We start from the raw sequence: 19,187 nt of genomic DNA on the forward strand, positions 1-19,187 counted from the left end.
TTATTAATGAAATTAGTGACAAATTTTCGATTAAAAACAAATAAAAAAAGAACTGTTTTCGAACATGGTTTTTGGATATTTCAATACGTATATCTCGCATGGTAATAGAAGCTAAACCTACATGTGTGTTGTCTAAGCGTAGTGTATGTGCGAATGCGACCATTAAAAATATGTCATTAGAAGGAAGTGAGTAAGGACAGACTTACATGTTGTGAATTGTTTCTATATTGTTACGTTCTGAGCTCCAGTTCATTAAGATGCCGATGTAACAGACTCTTGTTTGTGTTACAGCAAAATTTCGGTGACTTTAAATCCAAATAAATATGTAACAAATAAGAAAAATAGACGTTCGTGAGATACTTTGATAGACATCGCTGTCTGTTCTTGAAACGGAAAAAAATTGCTAAAAGAGCACTCTCGAAATAATCAAAATTATTATGATCATTTGATAATCCCTGAAAAATATCATGCTATCTCACAACATGCAGCGAAAAGAAATGCCTTGTAAATTCTATTTCGCACGAGCATTGACATTTGCAAAAATTATTTCCAAAAAATAATCTGTTTCCTTAATTGACATTTAGTAAAGCTAAATAATATCCCCATACAAAAAGTATTTTTCATGTGTGATAATAAAAATTTTGCGGAAAATGTTATAACAATGAGATGAATTGACACTAAACAATATTGTATTTTGTAATGCTGGATGATTCTAGTATCACGTTTTGTATAAAAAAAAAACAAAATTTAGAAATGTTTCAAGTGTTATGATATGTAAGCTTTTCTATGAAATGATCCACCATGCTTAATTGTTAAGAAGAATATGAATAATAAATAAGTAATGTTAGAAAGCGCAAGCTTTTAAGAAATTATACAAAATTACCATTTTACATCGCACACATATAAAAATATAAAGCTTCAAACAGAAATCAATTTTTTATATATATATGAAACTGAAAATCTGTTTGATATTTTCTGAGTTAATGCATAAAATTACACGTTTTAACTGATGAAGTAGCATCATACCATTCCATAAGGAAATTAAAAAATGCTAATGTTCTAATCGCAGTGTCATGCATGTTCAATGTTCGTTTATAACGGTATAAGCAGGAATTATATCTATATTGCATGTATAAGAAGCACAGTAAAAAATTTTAGGCAAATAATAGGAATACAATTAATAACATGTAATAAAATAATAAAAATAAAATTAAATCTTGCAGCATTGATGTTGAGAGAGAGAGAAATATATTTAAAAATGTAAGTGTGCAGTTAGTAAAGCATGTTATAATTGGTCAGAAAGAATAAGTAATTTAACATTCAATATTTATATATCTATTGCACTTACAGATTTAAGTATAATGAAATAAAATCTTAAGAAACATTACTAAGAAAATATAGAGCATTCATATTTGCGGGACTCTACACGTTTTACAAAATGTATTCGTTAATAAGAAAATAAATATAAGCTATTAAATGCATAGCGTGCAATAATAACGAAGCTAAATAATTATAACTTCTTATTTCCGTCAAAATAAATAATTAGGAGAACGTACCTGTTGCTTCTTTTGATTTAATTTATTACGTTTTATTACGTCTTCTGAGGCGTTTAAAGCTTCTGCAGCAGCAGCTTCTAATCTACGACGCTGTTCATTTTCTTGATCCGCAGCCTGTAAAAGTACTTTGCTTTGTAGTATTCTGACGTTTTGCTTTTTATGACCGTTTTAGTTGAAAATAATCCTTTCTGGTTATAAGCTTATTATATATGTATATGTATGGTATAAAAGTTAAACGGTACCTTAAATGCCCTTGCGAATCTGACAAGAAGAGAGAAGAACGTATTAGCATCAGCTTGCCTGGGACTTTCTCCAAAAAATTCAACGCATTCTCGGAATGCTTCTCCAGCAGCGCGTGCATCGGATTTTAAACGACGCAATTTTTCTTCGGAATTATTTAAGAAATCTCGTAGTACGGTGTTGTGCTTTTCTTTACCGCGTAGTTCAAATTCTTTCCTTACGAGATCCATACCCTTTTCTAATTCGTGAACGTCGGTAGTTATATTTTCTAGCGAGACTAAAAAGAGTGAAGAAAACAAAATGATATACAAAAATAATAAAAACATTATATGTATAATGAGATAAATTTACGACATTCGAGACACGGCATTTGGTATATACTCTTGGCGCAAGAAATATAGTGAGGTCATAAAATTAATCACGTTTGAATATAAGTACACGTGTTTCGAACGTCGAAACAGTAATTTGAGAAGATCTAAGGGGAGATAACGCGCTCCAGCTTGCCAGAAGCGTAAGATGTCAACTCAAATCTAGTTCTTCCTTCGCAGCTGCAGTAATTTTGGTCAATACACTAATTACAATGGAGTAGAAAGCTATAGCGAGTCAAGACAGTTTTGTTTGAATAAAAGATAACAATTATAGTTATTTAATAATTAAAATATTAACATATATACGCACCAGTCGCAGCTTTATCGATGTACATAAGTTCCGATTCAAAATTAATAAGTTCTGGAAATTTGACTCGTATTGTTGCTACAATATAATGTAAAAGGCACATTCTCTTGTCCGTTGACTTCGTATCGAGTAATGTGTCTAAGCTCTGAAGTTTAAATCCATATGCTGGGCCTCGTTTACTGCTGTTTAAGTAATTTCCGAAGGCAAGGATAATTTCTAATACTGCTCTTAGCTTCTTTGAACTCTTAACCGAACTCGAAGCAGATATCACAGCATGTATTTGTGGAGTAATAAGATGTAAATTATCAAAAAAGTTTCCTATATAATTCATAATGGATAGTTTCGTTGATATCCTTTCTACTTTACCGAGCTGCATCAAAAATTTGTCTTCCTCCGTTAACAAATTAACATTTTTCTTTTCTATGATGTATTCTCTATATGCTTTTATCTGTAACATTATAAAGTTTCTGTGTGTTAGCTACTATCAACATTTCTATATGGAAAGAGAGAATAAGCCATACTTCCTGATCCGTAGGCACCATACGTTGTAGCAATTCTACATTTTCCAGCGACAGTATTTTTAAATCGAGAGCATTTACTGCCATAATTACTTTTTCTACCGGCATTTCCATTTTTCTTCGCGATATGGCTATAAAAGGGAACAGAAAGGTGAGCGATCAGTCTTTTGACTTTTCAAAAAGGAAATTGAGATTTTTATTATACATACCGATATTTCGTAATCTGGTATGTTCTAAGAGCGAGACATTTTCTGGCTTCTTGAATCTTTTACTAGGAAAGCTTTGAAGACCGTCTATTTCGTTAGTACCATTAGCAACGTGACTTCCCATTCCGATTTTAAATCGTTCTTCGAAATCGGAAAAGTCTATATAATTGTGCAATCGATCATCGTCCAGCTCATTGAAAATAGTACCCCGTACTTGATTAGGCTTCAGAGCGATCCAGTTAAGTGTGGGAAGTTTGTATTTTGTTTGAACCTGGAATCAAAGAATTTTGTAAATATTTATGTGCATATTCGTGGGAAATTTAAAAATACTAAATTGCGCAGAACGAGAATCATGCAACAGTTGCATATATAGATTTTAATAAGAAAAACATACCTTTCGCTTAATAGTCATTGCTCCATCTGGTGCTTGCATCATGCCAGCAGGTGGTGGAGGTATAGGTGCAGGTGGAGGTAATTTTTGATCTCCAGGAGAAAGAGGTGCCATTGGAGGCGGTGGTGGACATGGAGGTGGTGGTGGTGGAGGTGGTGCTGGGGCAGATGGAGGAGGTTCTTCCAGTGTCGGAGACGGGGTCGAATTAAGCGTAGAGGATGTGACGTTATCCGATGTACTGACGGGACTCGTTGCGCTTCCATTCCGAAGATTGGCTGTACAAATTTAAAGTGATACGTTAAATGCTAGTATTTACTTTTTGATCGATTTATTATTCCTGCATTATTTATTGATAGATTTTAAAACAAATTACGATAGTAGAATACACAAAGAGTTTTAACGAACCTGAAGAACCCTTCGTGAGAGTGCCAGTAAGCGTTTCCAATTCGATAATTTTGTTTTCTAAAACACTTTGCCTTCGAGCAGAATCCTGCTTTTGTCTTTTCAAGGCTGTGAGTTCTTCTTCGGCCAATCGACGAGCTTCCACAGCATCAGCGTATTCCACTTTTAATGCACCTAATTCAGTCTCTAACTCCGCTAATTTTGCAAGCGATTCTCTTTCTAACTCTGTCATCCTATCGTGCGCCTATTTTCAACATATCAAATGTTTAGTAAATAATCGTTTAAGTAAGGCTATTTAGGCTAGTTCAATTTAAAGAAACTACTTACATGACCAAGTTCATCTTCTAATTCAGCTACTTTTTCTAACGCAGCAGTCTTAGTTTCACTGTCTTCCATTAAGGCAGCTACATCAAATACGTTATCTAGATACGCAGAGATTTGAACCTGGGAAAATGTTATATCAGATGAAGATAGTATCATGTTTAGGAGTGAGGTCGTTAAATATTTTAACTACATGTAATAATTTCAAGTACGTTTTATACACGAAATATTATATAAATATGCACAGAGATCAAAACAATTATTTATTATTATACTGTGAACGATTTTATTGTATCAATCAAGTAAATAAAAATAAAGGTATCTTATAATTTATATTCGGGAAATTATTTTCGTTGTCTCTTTTTATACAGTAAATGTTTGTAGCTTTCTATTAAATAAAGCAACAATTTCGATCATAAAACTTCGATCGTTTGGAATTATCCCGACAGAACTATAATAAATATTAATATACTCGAAATTAACAAATTGACAAACCTGCAAATCCTCGCTTTCGGTATGTCTGAGTTTCTCGAGATACTCGTCTAAACCAAGCTTGGTAAATTCGTATTGCAGGTGAACCCTGAAATTCATGTCCTCTACCGAGTGAACAACGATATTTACGAATTGCATACAAGCAACCATAAATTCTATGTGAAAACTATCATATTGAGTGAAGTATGCCATAAGCGTAGTAAATCGTCGTCGTTCCGAGCAAACTTCTTTGAAATTATCGAATGCGGACAAAATAATCTCGTGGCCACCCTTTACCAGACATATAGCAGCAAGAAGTTCTAATACTAGAGCTTTCGTTCTGAAAGTAGGATACATTTTTTTATTTTACGAAAGTTGAGAAACTTACATGAATTTGAGAGAAAAATATCAATACCTTAAACTCTTATGCATTAAACTGAGCGCGATACAGTTGATTGCTTCACGATGTTGGATGACCATATTGAAGCCATACTGTACAAAGTATTATCAGATTTTATATCAGAAAAATAATGCTTAGTAAATTCTGCATTATTATCAAAGACACTATGTTCGAACGCATTGTATTATGTTAAATCAAACTTTTATTAATAGTAATACTCTTATATAAATGGTATCATACAGAATACTGTCAGAAAATAAAGAGGAAAGTCAATATCGTACTGAATTAAATGTTTACAACAGGTAGAACAAAATTATTGTCACGATTTTGTGATTTTGTCGCTAGTTTCCAACCGCGACGAATCATCTTCTGTAATTTACATATGAAAACAAGCGAAAGAAGCGGAATCAGTCTGCAAAACGAAGATACGGATAAACGACGAAGAAAGGTAAGAATGAAATAAAAGGAATTGACATGCGACAAGCCTCTTTGCCTGATCAAATGGCAATGTTCTTGAACCAGTTCCGATATATCCAGTTTTGTACCTTATTATTCATGATGGCACGCATGCACAGTATGCAAACGTGGATGTCATCTTTCGCTTCGCCCATATTGAGACGCGCCACGTGCCGTGATCTCCTTTTAACGCCAGGACTATCCTTGAGCTCGTGAAGAGGCGGCCTCAGGCAACCGTTATTTAAGGGCGAGGTATCCCCGGAACCCACTGGAAAATAATTATGTCGTTCACGGTCTGCGTTCATCGATTCAATCTTTTCCAGTACGTCGCCATAATAGAAATAAATGTTGACCCATGTGGCGCGGCGTGCGAACTCTTACCGGTTTGTAATTTTTCCTCGGAACTCGCGTGGGATTCCAAGAGACGTTGTTCGTGTCTCATCATGAGTAACCTGAAGCTGAGGTAGTCTATGAGGGCGTCCAAGCCTTGGTTTTCTTCGTCTAGGAACTCCCTTACCCACCTAGACCGATCCAGAAATCGAATTATATCACCAAGTTAGATTTCTCCGAGGCAAATTCAAACTATGTTTCTATAGTGAAAGTTACTTAAAGAACTTAATGTATGTTATAAATAAAAGCTTACTCTATGTGATTTGTGCGTAACGAGATTTCCAAATCCCGTAACACTTGAGTCGACGTTGACTCTCCAACCATTTTCCTCTTCTGGAAGAACGTGAGAAAACGATACGACTGTATAATCATTAGTATCCGTCGTTCAAGTTTTCTTACGCGGGAAAAACGAACATAAAACAAACGGTTTTTTTTTTGTAATTTAAGAACCAAAAATTGTACGAATATCGCTCCATAGATATATTACGGTGGTTATTTCTCGAAATTGTAATTCATTCAAAAAGCAAAATTTAGAAACATTTAATTACTCCCGGACGGTGAAAGTAATTTCGCTGGCGTTAAAAACATTCTTTGAAAATGAAAATTTTCCATTTATCTAATTACCGGACATCTATTTCCTCGAATCTGTTGCTTTAAAGAAGTAACTAATAAAAATTGATTCCGAGTAATACAATGTTTATCATCGTTTTATCTGCTTGAGTCAGACCGTAATGCACAGTTGAAATATATACTACGGTACTACAGCCTTAAAAATGTGAATAGAAGTAACATTAAAATGTTGGATTAACAACAAATTTGCGCGCTTTAAAATTATTAATTATTTGTAAACCACCGTAATACATGTTTAAACGTTGATCGAAAAAATTAGAGAATCATAAAACCGAAGAAACCAAGTACTTATCACAAACTGTAATAAGTTATCTTTTTTTTTCTATTACTCTACTACTACTAAGATCGTTCGTTATATCATATTAAATATATGAGATTTTTCTCACTTGTAATACTTAATTTAATTGCTCTTATTGTAAATTACGATCCCCTAATTACTTAGATCTCGGAATGCTAATTTACTTCAATTCGCGTGGCAACATAAAGAGGACGAAAATATGAAGAAATAAAAGGTATAAGGATAAGAAATTAAATGCAACATACTCGATGGCTTCGCGAAGCTTTCGGATCCAGATAAGTGCGTAACTTTGCTAAATAATGCGATGGTGGATCCTTTGCTTGCACTCTTTCCTGAAAATACCAATATCAGAAGCATCGTCTCGATTATTTCAATTCGCTTCGTTTGATTATAGCAACGATTTAAAGCAGCGTTCTATTATATAAATATTCTAAATTTAATTTTGTAAAATGTAATATTTGTAGAGCGATTGGGTACGTCGAGATAAAAATTGCCATAGAATTTTAAAAAAGAGATAGTTTAAGAAAGATTGAAGAAGATTTGAAAACAAGCGTATCCAAGTTTCAGCGGAAATTTAGCGAATGCCTCGGTAATCGGCGCAATGTGTGCAATTCCACACTCAACCACAATGGGCGAGGTTCCACTAACGCGTAGAACAATATCCCACGCTTTTTCTAAATGCATGCGTGCATAGTACCTGAGTGAATGCGAGTCAAACTAATTTGCTTAATTCCAACCATAGGAGTTTGTTCTTTGAACCTACTTTCATGTCGCGTTTACACTTTCATACCGCTTTCAAAAGGATCTTCGTTACTTTCTTCCAATTATTTCATACAACAACGCGATACAGTTTCTTCCTTGAAGATCGATTTAGTTTTTCTAATTTTTATAGATATTTAACCGAATAGAAAAAACCTGTGAAAAAAGCTCGAAGTCCAGAGAATTCTGCATTTCCAAAAACTTTGCAAGGAGTTCATTCGGCGAGCAGACGTGATTTTTCGAATATTCCGACGAGAGAGAAGTTTACAAGCTGTGTAGAGCGTCGTATGCACGTGTGTACGGCTACGCCGATGAGTGAGGGATGCTGTACGCTTTTTTTCAGCCCGCTTTCTTGTATCGTATAATAGCACGGCTTGCATTACATCCGTGTCGTGTTACCCACATGCCCTACAGGCCCGTTAAAGAATTGAGACGGGCCATCGATGACCCCGAACAGGCAACCCTGTCGCCTCAAGAATATCTTGTTTCATCAACACATTCTATGCAACAACATCTTATGATTTTATGTAACACTTTACGAACCTCGTCGAACTAACGCACTTGCAGCGGTCAAGTTCTTTATTTAACCCTTCAACAGCGTAATAAAACAACAAAGAATTCAGACTGAACTTATTTCTTTTTATCGACAAAATTTAATTCTGTAATTAATACAAATCTTTCGTTAAGAAATGACTCGATCGATTAAATTAAAGTTGCGTACGTCAAAAATCGCTAGAATTTGCCATTATTCACGATCTATAAAAGGAAAATAGGAAAGTTACAAGGTGGGTCAGAGACGTTTGAAGCGATTACAGGTAGAAGTTGTGGAATGTGGTGTAGGGAGTGACTAGAATCGTGTCTGGGAAAGTGCTGTAGCAAGTGAAAGGGGATGAAGAGAAGGGGGCGAGTGAATGAGAACGATAAAGGGGATTCGTTCGTGCGATGCTAATCAGCAACCTGCGAGTTGTTTCATCGGACATGCAATATGTTTTCGTGGTTCTATGCTAAATGAAAAATATTTTCTTTCCGATGCTTTGGAACTCGAAATACAAAATTATAGCCGTAGGGATGTCGTATTTTAAAACAAGTAACGTATTAACCGGATTATCCTCTGGAAATTTATAATATTCAAAATAATCTGAATTCTAAAGATATTTAACTTTTCTGCATCTTTTCCGATCCAGACGAATCGTGAAATCCATTTTCTGCTTTCTACTGCTGTGCTCTACCGGAGCTCGCGATGAGAAAAGGGAATAATTTCCACTCGAGACGAGTTCCACCCTAACTGCTTGACTCTTCTCGGTTTAACGAGGCAAGTAGTCCACCTAAACCGCAAAAACCTTCCCTGAACTCTTTACAGAAACCCTTTGTAACTTTTTTTTTCCTGCTATTTCGGAACACAAAACGAACTAATGTATGCCTTAAACCGCTCCATTCTTCCACAGAAACGTTTTAAATGGCTCCCCGGATCGTCAGCGTTAAACGACTTCATTGTGAAAGCGAAGAATATATTTAAACCATGTAAACACCGTTAAATTTCACGACTATATATCTACCAATTAAAATTGCAAATATTATAAGTTCCTCTTCTTTTCCTATTTTTTTTTTTTTTTTTGGTAGTAATGTTTAAAGTATTGGTCACAAAGCGTTGAAGTTGACGAATACATTAATACTATGTAAAGCTAATCGTCTATAAATTCGAATAATTAATACAGAAAAATACTAATTAAAGTTGCATTTCATTCGGACGCGATTCATTCAAATACAGAAGTAGCGTTATCGTTGGTGACCAAGAACGGAATCATATTTCACAACGACTACGTTGGAGGTAACATTTCTCTCATGACATGACAGAAAAATTGCAATATCTATAGTTAAGTTCTATTCGTTATGCTTATTACGTGCTATCCACTCAATCTCTCATTCATTTCGAAATAAAATTAATAAATATGCCTATCTAAATGACACAGTTGCTGAGGCAATAATATCTCCCTATGGACGATAAATTTCAACAATTTAATATAAAAGCCGACATTTAAAAGAACATAAGCCAATACGAGAAATATTAAATTATTCATTTTGTTAACCACATTGTAAGGCCAAGTAATTAGGAATTATGTCTAATAATAACTGAATCGTAGTATCGACGTTCCTTATATTTTGGAAAATCAGGCAACGAGTTTAACGTAAGCGAGTTTGCGAAGCGCTTAACGCGTCTTTCATAATCCACGCTCTTCGTGGATCAGAAGAGGTGTCTCGTTCGACGACACTTTTGCTCGCCCTCGATTAAGCTCGAGATTAAACCCACTTAAGCATAGCCCCACAGACGTGTATGCATCAAACGAACGACTATATACGTCTGCCCGGCGATACTGCATTCGCTCGTTAAACGTCTGCGATCTATATATAGAATAAAACGTGTCTTACTTTTTACGTGCATTTTCTACGATCTGACGTTGATACGGTTTGCATTTGATAACAACGCAGACCTTTTTTCTGGAATCTTTGGAGGCTATCGCGGGCGAATGTTCACTTTTCGTATCAAGAAATTAACAAACTTAAAGAATGTGCGTTTAAACGTCTCATTATTATTCGATACTGCAGTTGAAAAAAATAATCTGTACGAACCGAACAAATGTAGTTATTTGAACGAAAGAAATAAGTTGAAGAAAGATCGTGAGACTGTGTATAAAGTAAGGGTCGTGGACCCGCATTCATTGGACAGTATGGAATTAAACGAGCACGAAGCGGGCAAAGATGTCAGACCACGCCGATTAACAATAAGTTCGTCAAGTTAAAGGTTGATTACGTCATTCTTATAATGGCAACGTTGTATCAATTTCGCGAGGAATGTTTATAGATGATAGCAAATATGAAAAGAACAAAGCTGTTTAAGAGCCTACGAGTAAATGTCTTTCGTTTAGAGAAAAATTGCACTCTGAAGCGATATTTAAAATAGCGTAAATCCTATGAAGCCGGTTCTGGAAACAGGCTATCATTCATACAGGCTGTATACTCACTTGATCGCATATGATGTCCCACTTTTTCTCGTTGTCGTATTGCTTCAAAAGCTTCGCTTTGTCCGGTGGCAGATCCATTGAAGCCTGAAACACAGAAAAAATCCAAGTTTCACTTTAATGTCTATGACAAAGAGAAAGAGTCGTGGCTTTCCATTTTTCTTTCTTTCTTCTTCGACACGCAATTACATGGTATAAAATCGAGTCACGATACGAATATAATTCATTCGAAATAATTGTATTTATTCTCGGTTACATTATATTACAATAGAGAAGGAGAATAATAAAGGTTATAAATAATCGTTAATAAATTACAAGGTACGTAATGTTTATAATATAAACAGCACGTTGCGCATTATAAATGTAGTCAGGCTTATGTAAGTTACCTTGTAGGAATTTTCAGATAAGAATTTTCAGTTATTCCTAGCTTGCAATTATTAAGATACTCGCAACGTACAATTGGTTTTTACGTCGTACTATTTACGACTAAACTAAAGTTTAGTTCATCTATCGCTTTAGCAGTAAGGAAATATTTCGTTGGCAACAGTTTTTACTAGCGAATAAAAATTATTGTGTTTCTTGCTAGTTTGCAAATATATTAAAATCGAACAAGTTCTGTTTGAAATTATTAAAAAAAGACACAAGCATCTGTTTCGCGATTAATTATTTGAGTAATTCAGCCTAATAAGATAGGATAAATAATTAAATCCTTTCTATTAAGAGCCGTACATTAATTATTCAAATATTCAAAGCCAGAGATTTCCCAAAGTTCCCCTCGTGTTTGAATTGCTCTTGTTAAGGTAATGAAGTCATTAGTTGGAAAAGAAATAAGGAACAAGCACCCAAGGGCCAAAGACTGAGGGTATTGAGTGGTCTCCACCCTCATCCTCTCCAAATCCTACTTATACCATATTTTACGATGATTATACAAACAATATTAATATTTCGTAGCGACAATGCAAGTTAAAGAAAATTCCTAGAACTGAACAAATACTCATCATCGAGTAAAAGAAGATTATCGCAACTTTGAAGTAACCTTTAAAAAATATCGTATATGAGCTATAATTTGTTGAAAACAAAATTATCGATATGTGACAAGGCAATTTAAAAAATATCCTGCAACTGAACAAATGTTCATTACCAAGTAAAAGAAGATTATTGCGACTTTAAAGTAACCTTTAAAAAAAGTCGTATATGAGCTATAATTTGTTGCAAACAAAATTATCGATATGTGACACAAAGTACTCGACCATGACGCATATGCAATAACACGCGATAACCGCCTCAATGACTCTTTTAAACAAAAAAAAAAAAAAAAAAAAAAGAATAAAGGATAATTAAACATGTACAAATTGTAACAACGAATATTCTGTGATTTTCAAACGACTTTAACAAGCGAAAAAGGGGTATCGGATTAATTTTTGACTAAGCATTTTCAGACTCTATCGTTAAACGAAGAAGCACTATTTCTAATATCTAACTCATTTCTGCACGTAGCATAACTTCCTGCTAATTATTCGCTCGTATCGAGGATTAGTCAAGATCTCTATCTTTCGTACAACAAATTTTCAAACTAAATTTTATCAGCAACAAAGCATCGTGCATATACGTATGTGTAAACTAGTACATATATCTATATCGCTCGTACTTTTAGTCGACATAAATTTCCTTTTTTTACGTAATACACGACATTCCATGTAATAACTGAAAGTGAAAACTTGCAATTTCTATCGTTTCTCTTGACGTCTAACCAAGGGATAGATAGAGGAAAGATTGTAAATATTGCCGCGGCAGCTATACGTGTACAAAAAAGGATCGCGAAGTAAACGCGACGGTAGTACATGTACACAGTCGTCAAGTGTACGTCGTGGTGGCTAGGGACGAGCATAGTCGACGAATAATTATCAAAGAGCGGATGCGGAAGCCACGAGTGCATGACATCACTACTCGCGATACATATACATTGCATATACGGTGCTGCTACTAAACGTTAGATCGAGCGATAGCACGATGTACGCGTTCCAGGCCAGAAATTACATAAATAGTAAGTTACACGGCCAGTTTCGAATGCAATCTTCCCAAGTAAACTTGATAAAATATATTACGCAAACTGTGCTCTGTTATATCGAGAACGCGTTATACACTGTTGGCTTGATCGACTGACCAATAGCTAGATAGCTATAGATAAGGCAAAGGATTTCTATAATTACTGAAATATATTTCGATCAGAATAGTTCAAAAAATTCGAGCATTAAATCATTGAAACGGACACATAAGTTAGAAATAACGGTATCGATCCCGAATGATCGTTTTTCTATACGGTTCTTTGCTTCTCAGAGAAAGCAAACGCACGTTCTCCTTCGGTAAGCAGAGTGAATCGCAATTTCCAACAACGTATCATGTAAAGAGTTCTATGAAAATCTGGTTTTTGTTTTGCAACAGTCGTTTATTCGAAACGAATAAGTAAAAGCTGTAATTTTTCGCAGGCTAAACTATATTTGTACAGTCACGCTTCTTAATTATTTGGAGCAACTCTGGTTTCGATTCTGTTTTATGAATATTGCTTAATTTATTTGTGTTGAGAACGTTATTTCAGTTCGCGTTAGAAACCTTGTTCCATCTTTTTTTTGGGGGGGGGGGGGTGATACTCCAACGCTTGAGAAAATAATTATATTAGTCTCCTCTTCTTGGATATACCATTAGTTACAGGAAGGATCTATATATAAAATGTATATGATATGAAGCGAAACAAGTTAATGTCAGAAGCTGCCATCTACTTTGTTCGAATTAAGAGCTTTTAATACAGATGTTCCCCTTGATATTTACCGAAGTGCGCCGTAAGAAGCAAACAACTTAACCAAGGAAACGTTGAAAAGTCAAGTAATCGATAATCTGAAGTGACACATCAAAAAGAAGTCCCTCCTTGGCAATAATCAATACCATCTACCCTAAGGCATCTTTAATTTCGTTTTCATTCTTTAAAAAACATTCAAAACGATTAAGTTTTCATGATATATAATTACAAAATAATAGCTTGAAACTAACATTGCTTAAGAACTAATACAATTTCAAGATAGTTCTGCTATCAAGACGAACCAACCATACTCGCCGAGAAAAAGCGTGCGATCGTTGAAAGACTAATTCTTTTTAATAAAAACCAGAAGGCGAAATACATGTCCAGACGGAGTTCCTGGTATTATACGCAAAGCTGCGTTGGAATAATGAAACGTGTGTTTTCAGGTCAAGGGTCACCGGAAGTGGAGATTAGAAAGGGCAGAGTTTGCTAGACAAATAGTACCTCAATCTTGCTTAAAATGCATTGTGTATCGTTGGACGGTTCGCTTTTAAAATGTCTTGTAAAACGCGCGTAATACATAAATAAAAGCTTTTTTTTATAAATGTTGAAGTACTTCCATAAACCGCTATAAAAAAAGAGAAATGTAATCGTGTGGTGCAAAAACTGTTGGAAACGGAGCTACGTTCCTTACATTAGTACCTCATAAAAGCTTCATAGATATGTGATACCACCGTCAGTAGGGTCGACGACATAAAGAAAAAAAGGATTCTCACAAGGCGATCAATCGCGGAAAGTCCCCTTCAGCAGACTCATGCAGTTAGCCGGTTCCATGTTTCTCTGGCCAGTTGCTCCCCATCCAACAATCGATGCTAGGGGCGAGGGTTGAGCCTCCCTTTTGTGGTGTACCAATACTCTCGCGCACTTTGTACTCGAGTACGTGCATGCTCGCGCGTATGATTGCGTGGATGCACCATCACACATAGGGATCTATATAGCACGTGAACACGATCGAGAATCAGTTGGAGCACTTGAAGCAATGATAGAATCCCTCTAGAGTTGTATGGCGCACGCCCACAGCGTTCGTTTCTCTTCTCTTCCACCCCACGTTTCTTTTCCTTCTATTGGTCGTCGTTATGGGTGGGTGGCACGCCATAAATATTTTTAGAGTGCTGACATCAATTATATTTTATTAAGTATCGACGTTGCTTTCTTTCCTTTTATCCAACTATATAAATATGAAATACAAAACATTTTGAAATGTTGTAAACATGATGTATCTATCACTTATAGTTTTACTCGTGCTTCTTACTTATGAACAAGTGTAACCGGTTATTAAAGCCGGTTTAATTCTGTGTTATCGCATTATTCCATTTGTCGATACGTGTTGCGACATTTTCATCACGAATGCTTAAAGTTAAATGTTTATAAACATTAATGTCAAAGAATTTGTATAATAAAACACTTATTACGGAAAGTAACTCAAGCAGTATCTTGATGCAATAGAACTCCAAATATGGAAATGCCTCGGAAACAGGGCCGCGTAGCTGCTGTTCAATCACTTTTTCCGCATGCAGCGCGTCTTGTTACGCAAAAACAATTTTTTTAAAAGACACGATAGAATCTATCGAATACCAGTCGAAATACGATCGGTTCGAAGGAAATGGAATTCCTGTAAAACTACGTAATAATTCATTCTCAAGAAGATATTTCTCTTCCAGAAATGATAAATGTTTGCACGTTTATATTATTGATACATATTATTTAGTTGATTCTGCTTCCTTCTAAATCGATTTATTAGCTTACGTGCTTAATCGATTTACCATCTCTGCTTGTATAACGTTTGCACCGCGTTTCAGTCGTTTGAATACACTAAATCGCAATGTAAAGGTAGTTAATGTGCAGAAGAAACATTTTTAGTGGCAGACGTTTATCTTTAGTTCAATATACATATGTTTGATAGCAAATATCTAGATTAACATGTATGATATGATTCATCAATATCAAACAGTACAACAATAGATATTAATTATTTTGAAGAACATTATACAAATGTGATTTACGTAATGAATTAAAATCACTGCAACTATCTCGGCCAAACTTTGCGCACGATGCACATGCACTTAACTATACACGCGATTATAATGTACATACTTTCGCGGCCGCGTCAAGTTTCCTTGTTACCAACAAGATGACGTAAAAAGCCCCACACGCTCGTATATCTATTCTTCTCCTTTTTCATACGAGTGTCTTGCACAAACTTGTTTTTCTTTCTCGTAGAAATTATAACTTGGAACGTTATCGACACGCTTCGTTTATAATATACAAATTTTAATTCATATCGTTAAGTAAGAATTACAAAATAGTTCTTATTCTTATTATATACCGTGCAAGAATAAACTTATCAGAATGCAAAATATTTATATACAGGGTGGTTGGTAACTGGTGGTACAAGCGGAAAGGGGGTGATTCTACGCGAAAAAAGAAGTCGAAAATATAGAAGAAAAAAATTTTTTTTTCTTTTTTTTTTTAATTTTTCCATCGAGACAACGATCTACAGTGAGATCCGTTATAACGTTCTCGAAAACAAAGTCTCAAATGAAAAATTTTTATTCTATATTTTCGACTTCTTTTTTCGCGTAAAATCACCCCCTTTCCGCTTGTACCAACAGTTACCAACCACCCTGTATATTATGTATATTATCGAATATTTTCGACACTTTCACTCGATTCTCTCTCACCCTAAATTGTAAGTACAGAAATGTACATGTACGGCGAATAGAGTTCCGCGATTGCGGTGATAAAAGGACATAGACACATCAAATAACAAATCCTTATATTTTATTCTTCAAAATTAATTCAATTAGCACTGAATCAAAAACATACTGCAGCATAAAAGAAAAGTCGTGGTTGCCCATACTTTTTTTTAGATTCAGTCATATAATATTTTTATTTAGCGTTGGTGTATGTACATGTACGCAAGATAAATACTATCGTCCGATATTTTAAATGCAGCTTTGAAGTCATGATTCATATGTGGCATAACGAAATCGCACGAACGGTATTCGTTACTATACGAAACGTGACACGCATTAGCAACCAACAGAAGAAAACTAAGAATGAAATAATTCCACGACAAATTATTCTTGGAAGTTGGGCCACTATTAAGGAAATGCCGCTTCCGTAAGAGTCCGGATACACCGAGAATAGAATGTTCATTTCGTGCTTTCTTGATCGTTGGTCCTCCCGGATACCACAGTTGGTGATACGAGTATCCTCGATTAAAAGAATATACATGTTACGACATAAAAATTTAGAGTAAATAAATAATTTTTTAACAATTTTATCGAGTAATTTCATTCGAATCAAATATAGCATTGAAAGCATTAAAATAATAATAAAAGTTCTATACTACATCGTGGAACTACGCTGATATTACGTTATTTTTTACGCCAATGAAATAACAGTCTAACAGTACAGGGACCAAAAATAATTTTTATTACTGACTTCGTCGGGGTTACAAGCTTCTGCTCGTTACACAGACACTGACCTTCGAATCAGCTAACAAGAGAAACTAACTCACAGAACCTCCGTTTTCGGACGAGTAATTTTCAACCAGCAACTGAAAACAAACCATCCCAGTAGTTTAAACGCGATAAAACTAAAGCTGAAAGTTTGTATAATTCATTTAAAAATCGAAATAACGTTCCAAACGGATAATACTGACTTTTTTTGTTCCTATTAATTCATCAAATCAGTGAAATGAGAAAATCACTATTATTTCTTTTATATACAGTTTGATTGATCATGCGTAATTCAGTGAAAATTCTACTATGTGAAATTGGAGATAACATATTTGACATTTGCGATTAACATATATTTTTAAAAGTCACTGATAACTCTTGCTGAATCACAAAAGGAAGCATTACATTTCCGTTTGAACTATTGGTAACTGATCATCATCCGCTCAAAATATATTTAAGTTTTAGTTCTTCTTACTTGAAACTTCAAACCCAATTGTGCCGAGCTCTCAAATAAAAATTATTTACAACAGTAAAGACGTAACCTTATTCTTTGAACGTACATTATTTGCAATTTTGCACGGCATGATACCTGACGTGAGCTGATATCTGATTCTCCGGATCAGATAAAATTCTCACGATCCAGAAAGATTGGAGAAAGTCAGTGGCAAGCGTGTTAAAGCACATTCAATGGCAATACTACGATCGGCGCTAATAAATGTTAGAATAAATGGAGCAACGTTTGCGCGTATACATTGGCCAATGTGAAATTCGAGTGGCAACGCTAGGCAACTATAAAGCCTAATTAGCAAATTTTGGGTTGGGATGCTAACCCATGGGAGGGTATTATAACAATCGCGCCTAACAACCTTTCCAGGAAATGAATGCCTAACCTAAATTACCTAAATTACGCGTGTTTGTATGTTTTAATTTACGAACGTAATCTGAATTGACATACGCTTCAAATAAAGTGAATTTTACTTACAATAAAAATTTATTGTTTTGAAGTATGTCTATCGATAATTCATCTTAATAATTTGGATGAAAGTATACACGTGATAATATGATTTACAAATAACAATGCCTAATAAATCACATTGAAATAGATTTGAATAGAACGATTGACTGTATCGTTAACTGGTCTCGAAAATATCAAAGTCCCGTAGAGTTGAATGAGAGAGCGTCGTCTAAAATTAAATGATAGCGTCACACGCACTCGTGCCGACAGTACATAGTGACATCATCTTGCAAATTCACGCACGATTACGTGTCTTTTTTCCTCTTATTCGTTATTAACCCTTTATCTACTACTTACTGTACCCACTGTGTCCGTCTTTGCTGTCTCTCACTTTCTGACTCATTTTTATTTTTATTTTCTCTCTCATTTAATCTCGTTAGTTGTCGATGTTTACGTTGATACTTTGTACTCCTTTACTTTCTTCACCCAAACGCGAACAAAACAGTTTCAATAATTTAGTCGGTTTACTCATCGTCCATCATGGATATGACTCGTAAAGTTCTTTTGATATGTTCCATATTTCTGCAGGGCGCGACGGAATTATATTTCGCGACGCGAGTAGAATTTAGAATTATCAAACGATGTATGTATATGTCGTAGGACGATATTTAGTGCTTTCAATGAAAAATTGAAAGATATAATTCATCGACTTTTTATACGAGCAAGAGCACAATTTTTCAGCTATGTTTGCTTCTTTTTATAAACTTTCAAACTTGAAATATTTGTTAACGTTAGAAAAATATTGAGCCGAAAGTAATCAAAAGAATCCAGTAGAATCAACAATTTTCTTTACTAACATAAACCATATCCTTAAATTAATTATTGTATGTGTAATTGATATGTATCTATCTGATGGATGTTTTCATTCAGTTACCGGTTTTAATCCATCCATCCTTGCTAATATACAAGCATGTCTTTTTCTTATTCGTTATTACAGTAATTAATATTAATTCTCTGCTAAAGAAATGAATTTCTTTCTCATCTCTCGAAACGTAACGAAACGAATACAAATACGAACTTCATAATACACTAAAATTTCACGCGCTCCAAATACAAGTGTTGCGTTAAAAATGGTAGCCGACTTTCACGCAACTAATGATCCGGTCAGATGCGATAATTAGAGA

At 34.8% G+C, this 19,187-nt stretch overlaps 1 protein-coding gene across 3 annotated transcripts in view; it reads right to left on the reverse strand.

The window, feature by feature from the left end:
- The window catches only part of LOC126864477 (formin-like protein), a 32,551-nt gene that overhangs the window by 3,558 nt on the left and 9,806 nt on the right, over positions 1 to 19,187 (reverse strand). The window contains exons 2-17 of one of the 3 annotated variants that reach the window (XM_050615848.1): positions 10,734 to 10,817; positions 7,200 to 7,286; positions 6,280 to 6,386; positions 6,018 to 6,157; positions 5,726 to 5,904; positions 5,196 to 5,272; positions 4,805 to 5,120; positions 4,316 to 4,432; positions 3,992 to 4,232; positions 3,590 to 3,861; positions 3,199 to 3,466; positions 2,993 to 3,120; positions 2,475 to 2,919; positions 1,799 to 2,073; positions 1,557 to 1,670; positions 207 to 305 (exon numbers count right to left, since the gene is read on the reverse strand). In XM_050615848.1, coding sequence (XP_050471805.1) covers positions 231 to 305; positions 1,557 to 1,670; positions 1,799 to 2,073; positions 2,475 to 2,919; positions 2,993 to 3,120; positions 3,199 to 3,466; positions 3,590 to 3,861; positions 3,992 to 4,232; positions 4,316 to 4,432; positions 4,805 to 5,120; positions 5,196 to 5,272; positions 5,726 to 5,904; positions 6,018 to 6,157; positions 6,280 to 6,386; positions 7,200 to 7,286; positions 10,734 to 10,817 — 2,925 coding nt within the window. In that variant the 3' untranslated portion in view covers positions 207 to 230. The remainder of the gene's footprint in view (positions 1 to 206; positions 306 to 1,556; positions 1,671 to 1,798; positions 2,074 to 2,474; positions 2,920 to 2,992; positions 3,121 to 3,198; positions 3,467 to 3,589; positions 3,862 to 3,991; positions 4,233 to 4,315; positions 4,433 to 4,804; positions 5,121 to 5,195; positions 5,273 to 5,725; positions 5,905 to 6,017; positions 6,158 to 6,279; positions 6,387 to 7,199; positions 7,287 to 10,733; positions 10,818 to 19,187) is intronic. The other 2 variants (XM_050615847.1, XM_050615846.1) reach the window with 2 other exon arrangements.

The sequence above is a fragment of the Bombus huntii genome, chromosome 4 (assembly GCF_024542735.1).
Source record: "Bombus huntii isolate Logan2020A chromosome 4, iyBomHunt1.1, whole genome shotgun sequence".
NCBI classification, from domain to species: domain Eukaryota; kingdom Metazoa; phylum Arthropoda; class Insecta; order Hymenoptera; family Apidae; genus Bombus; species Bombus huntii.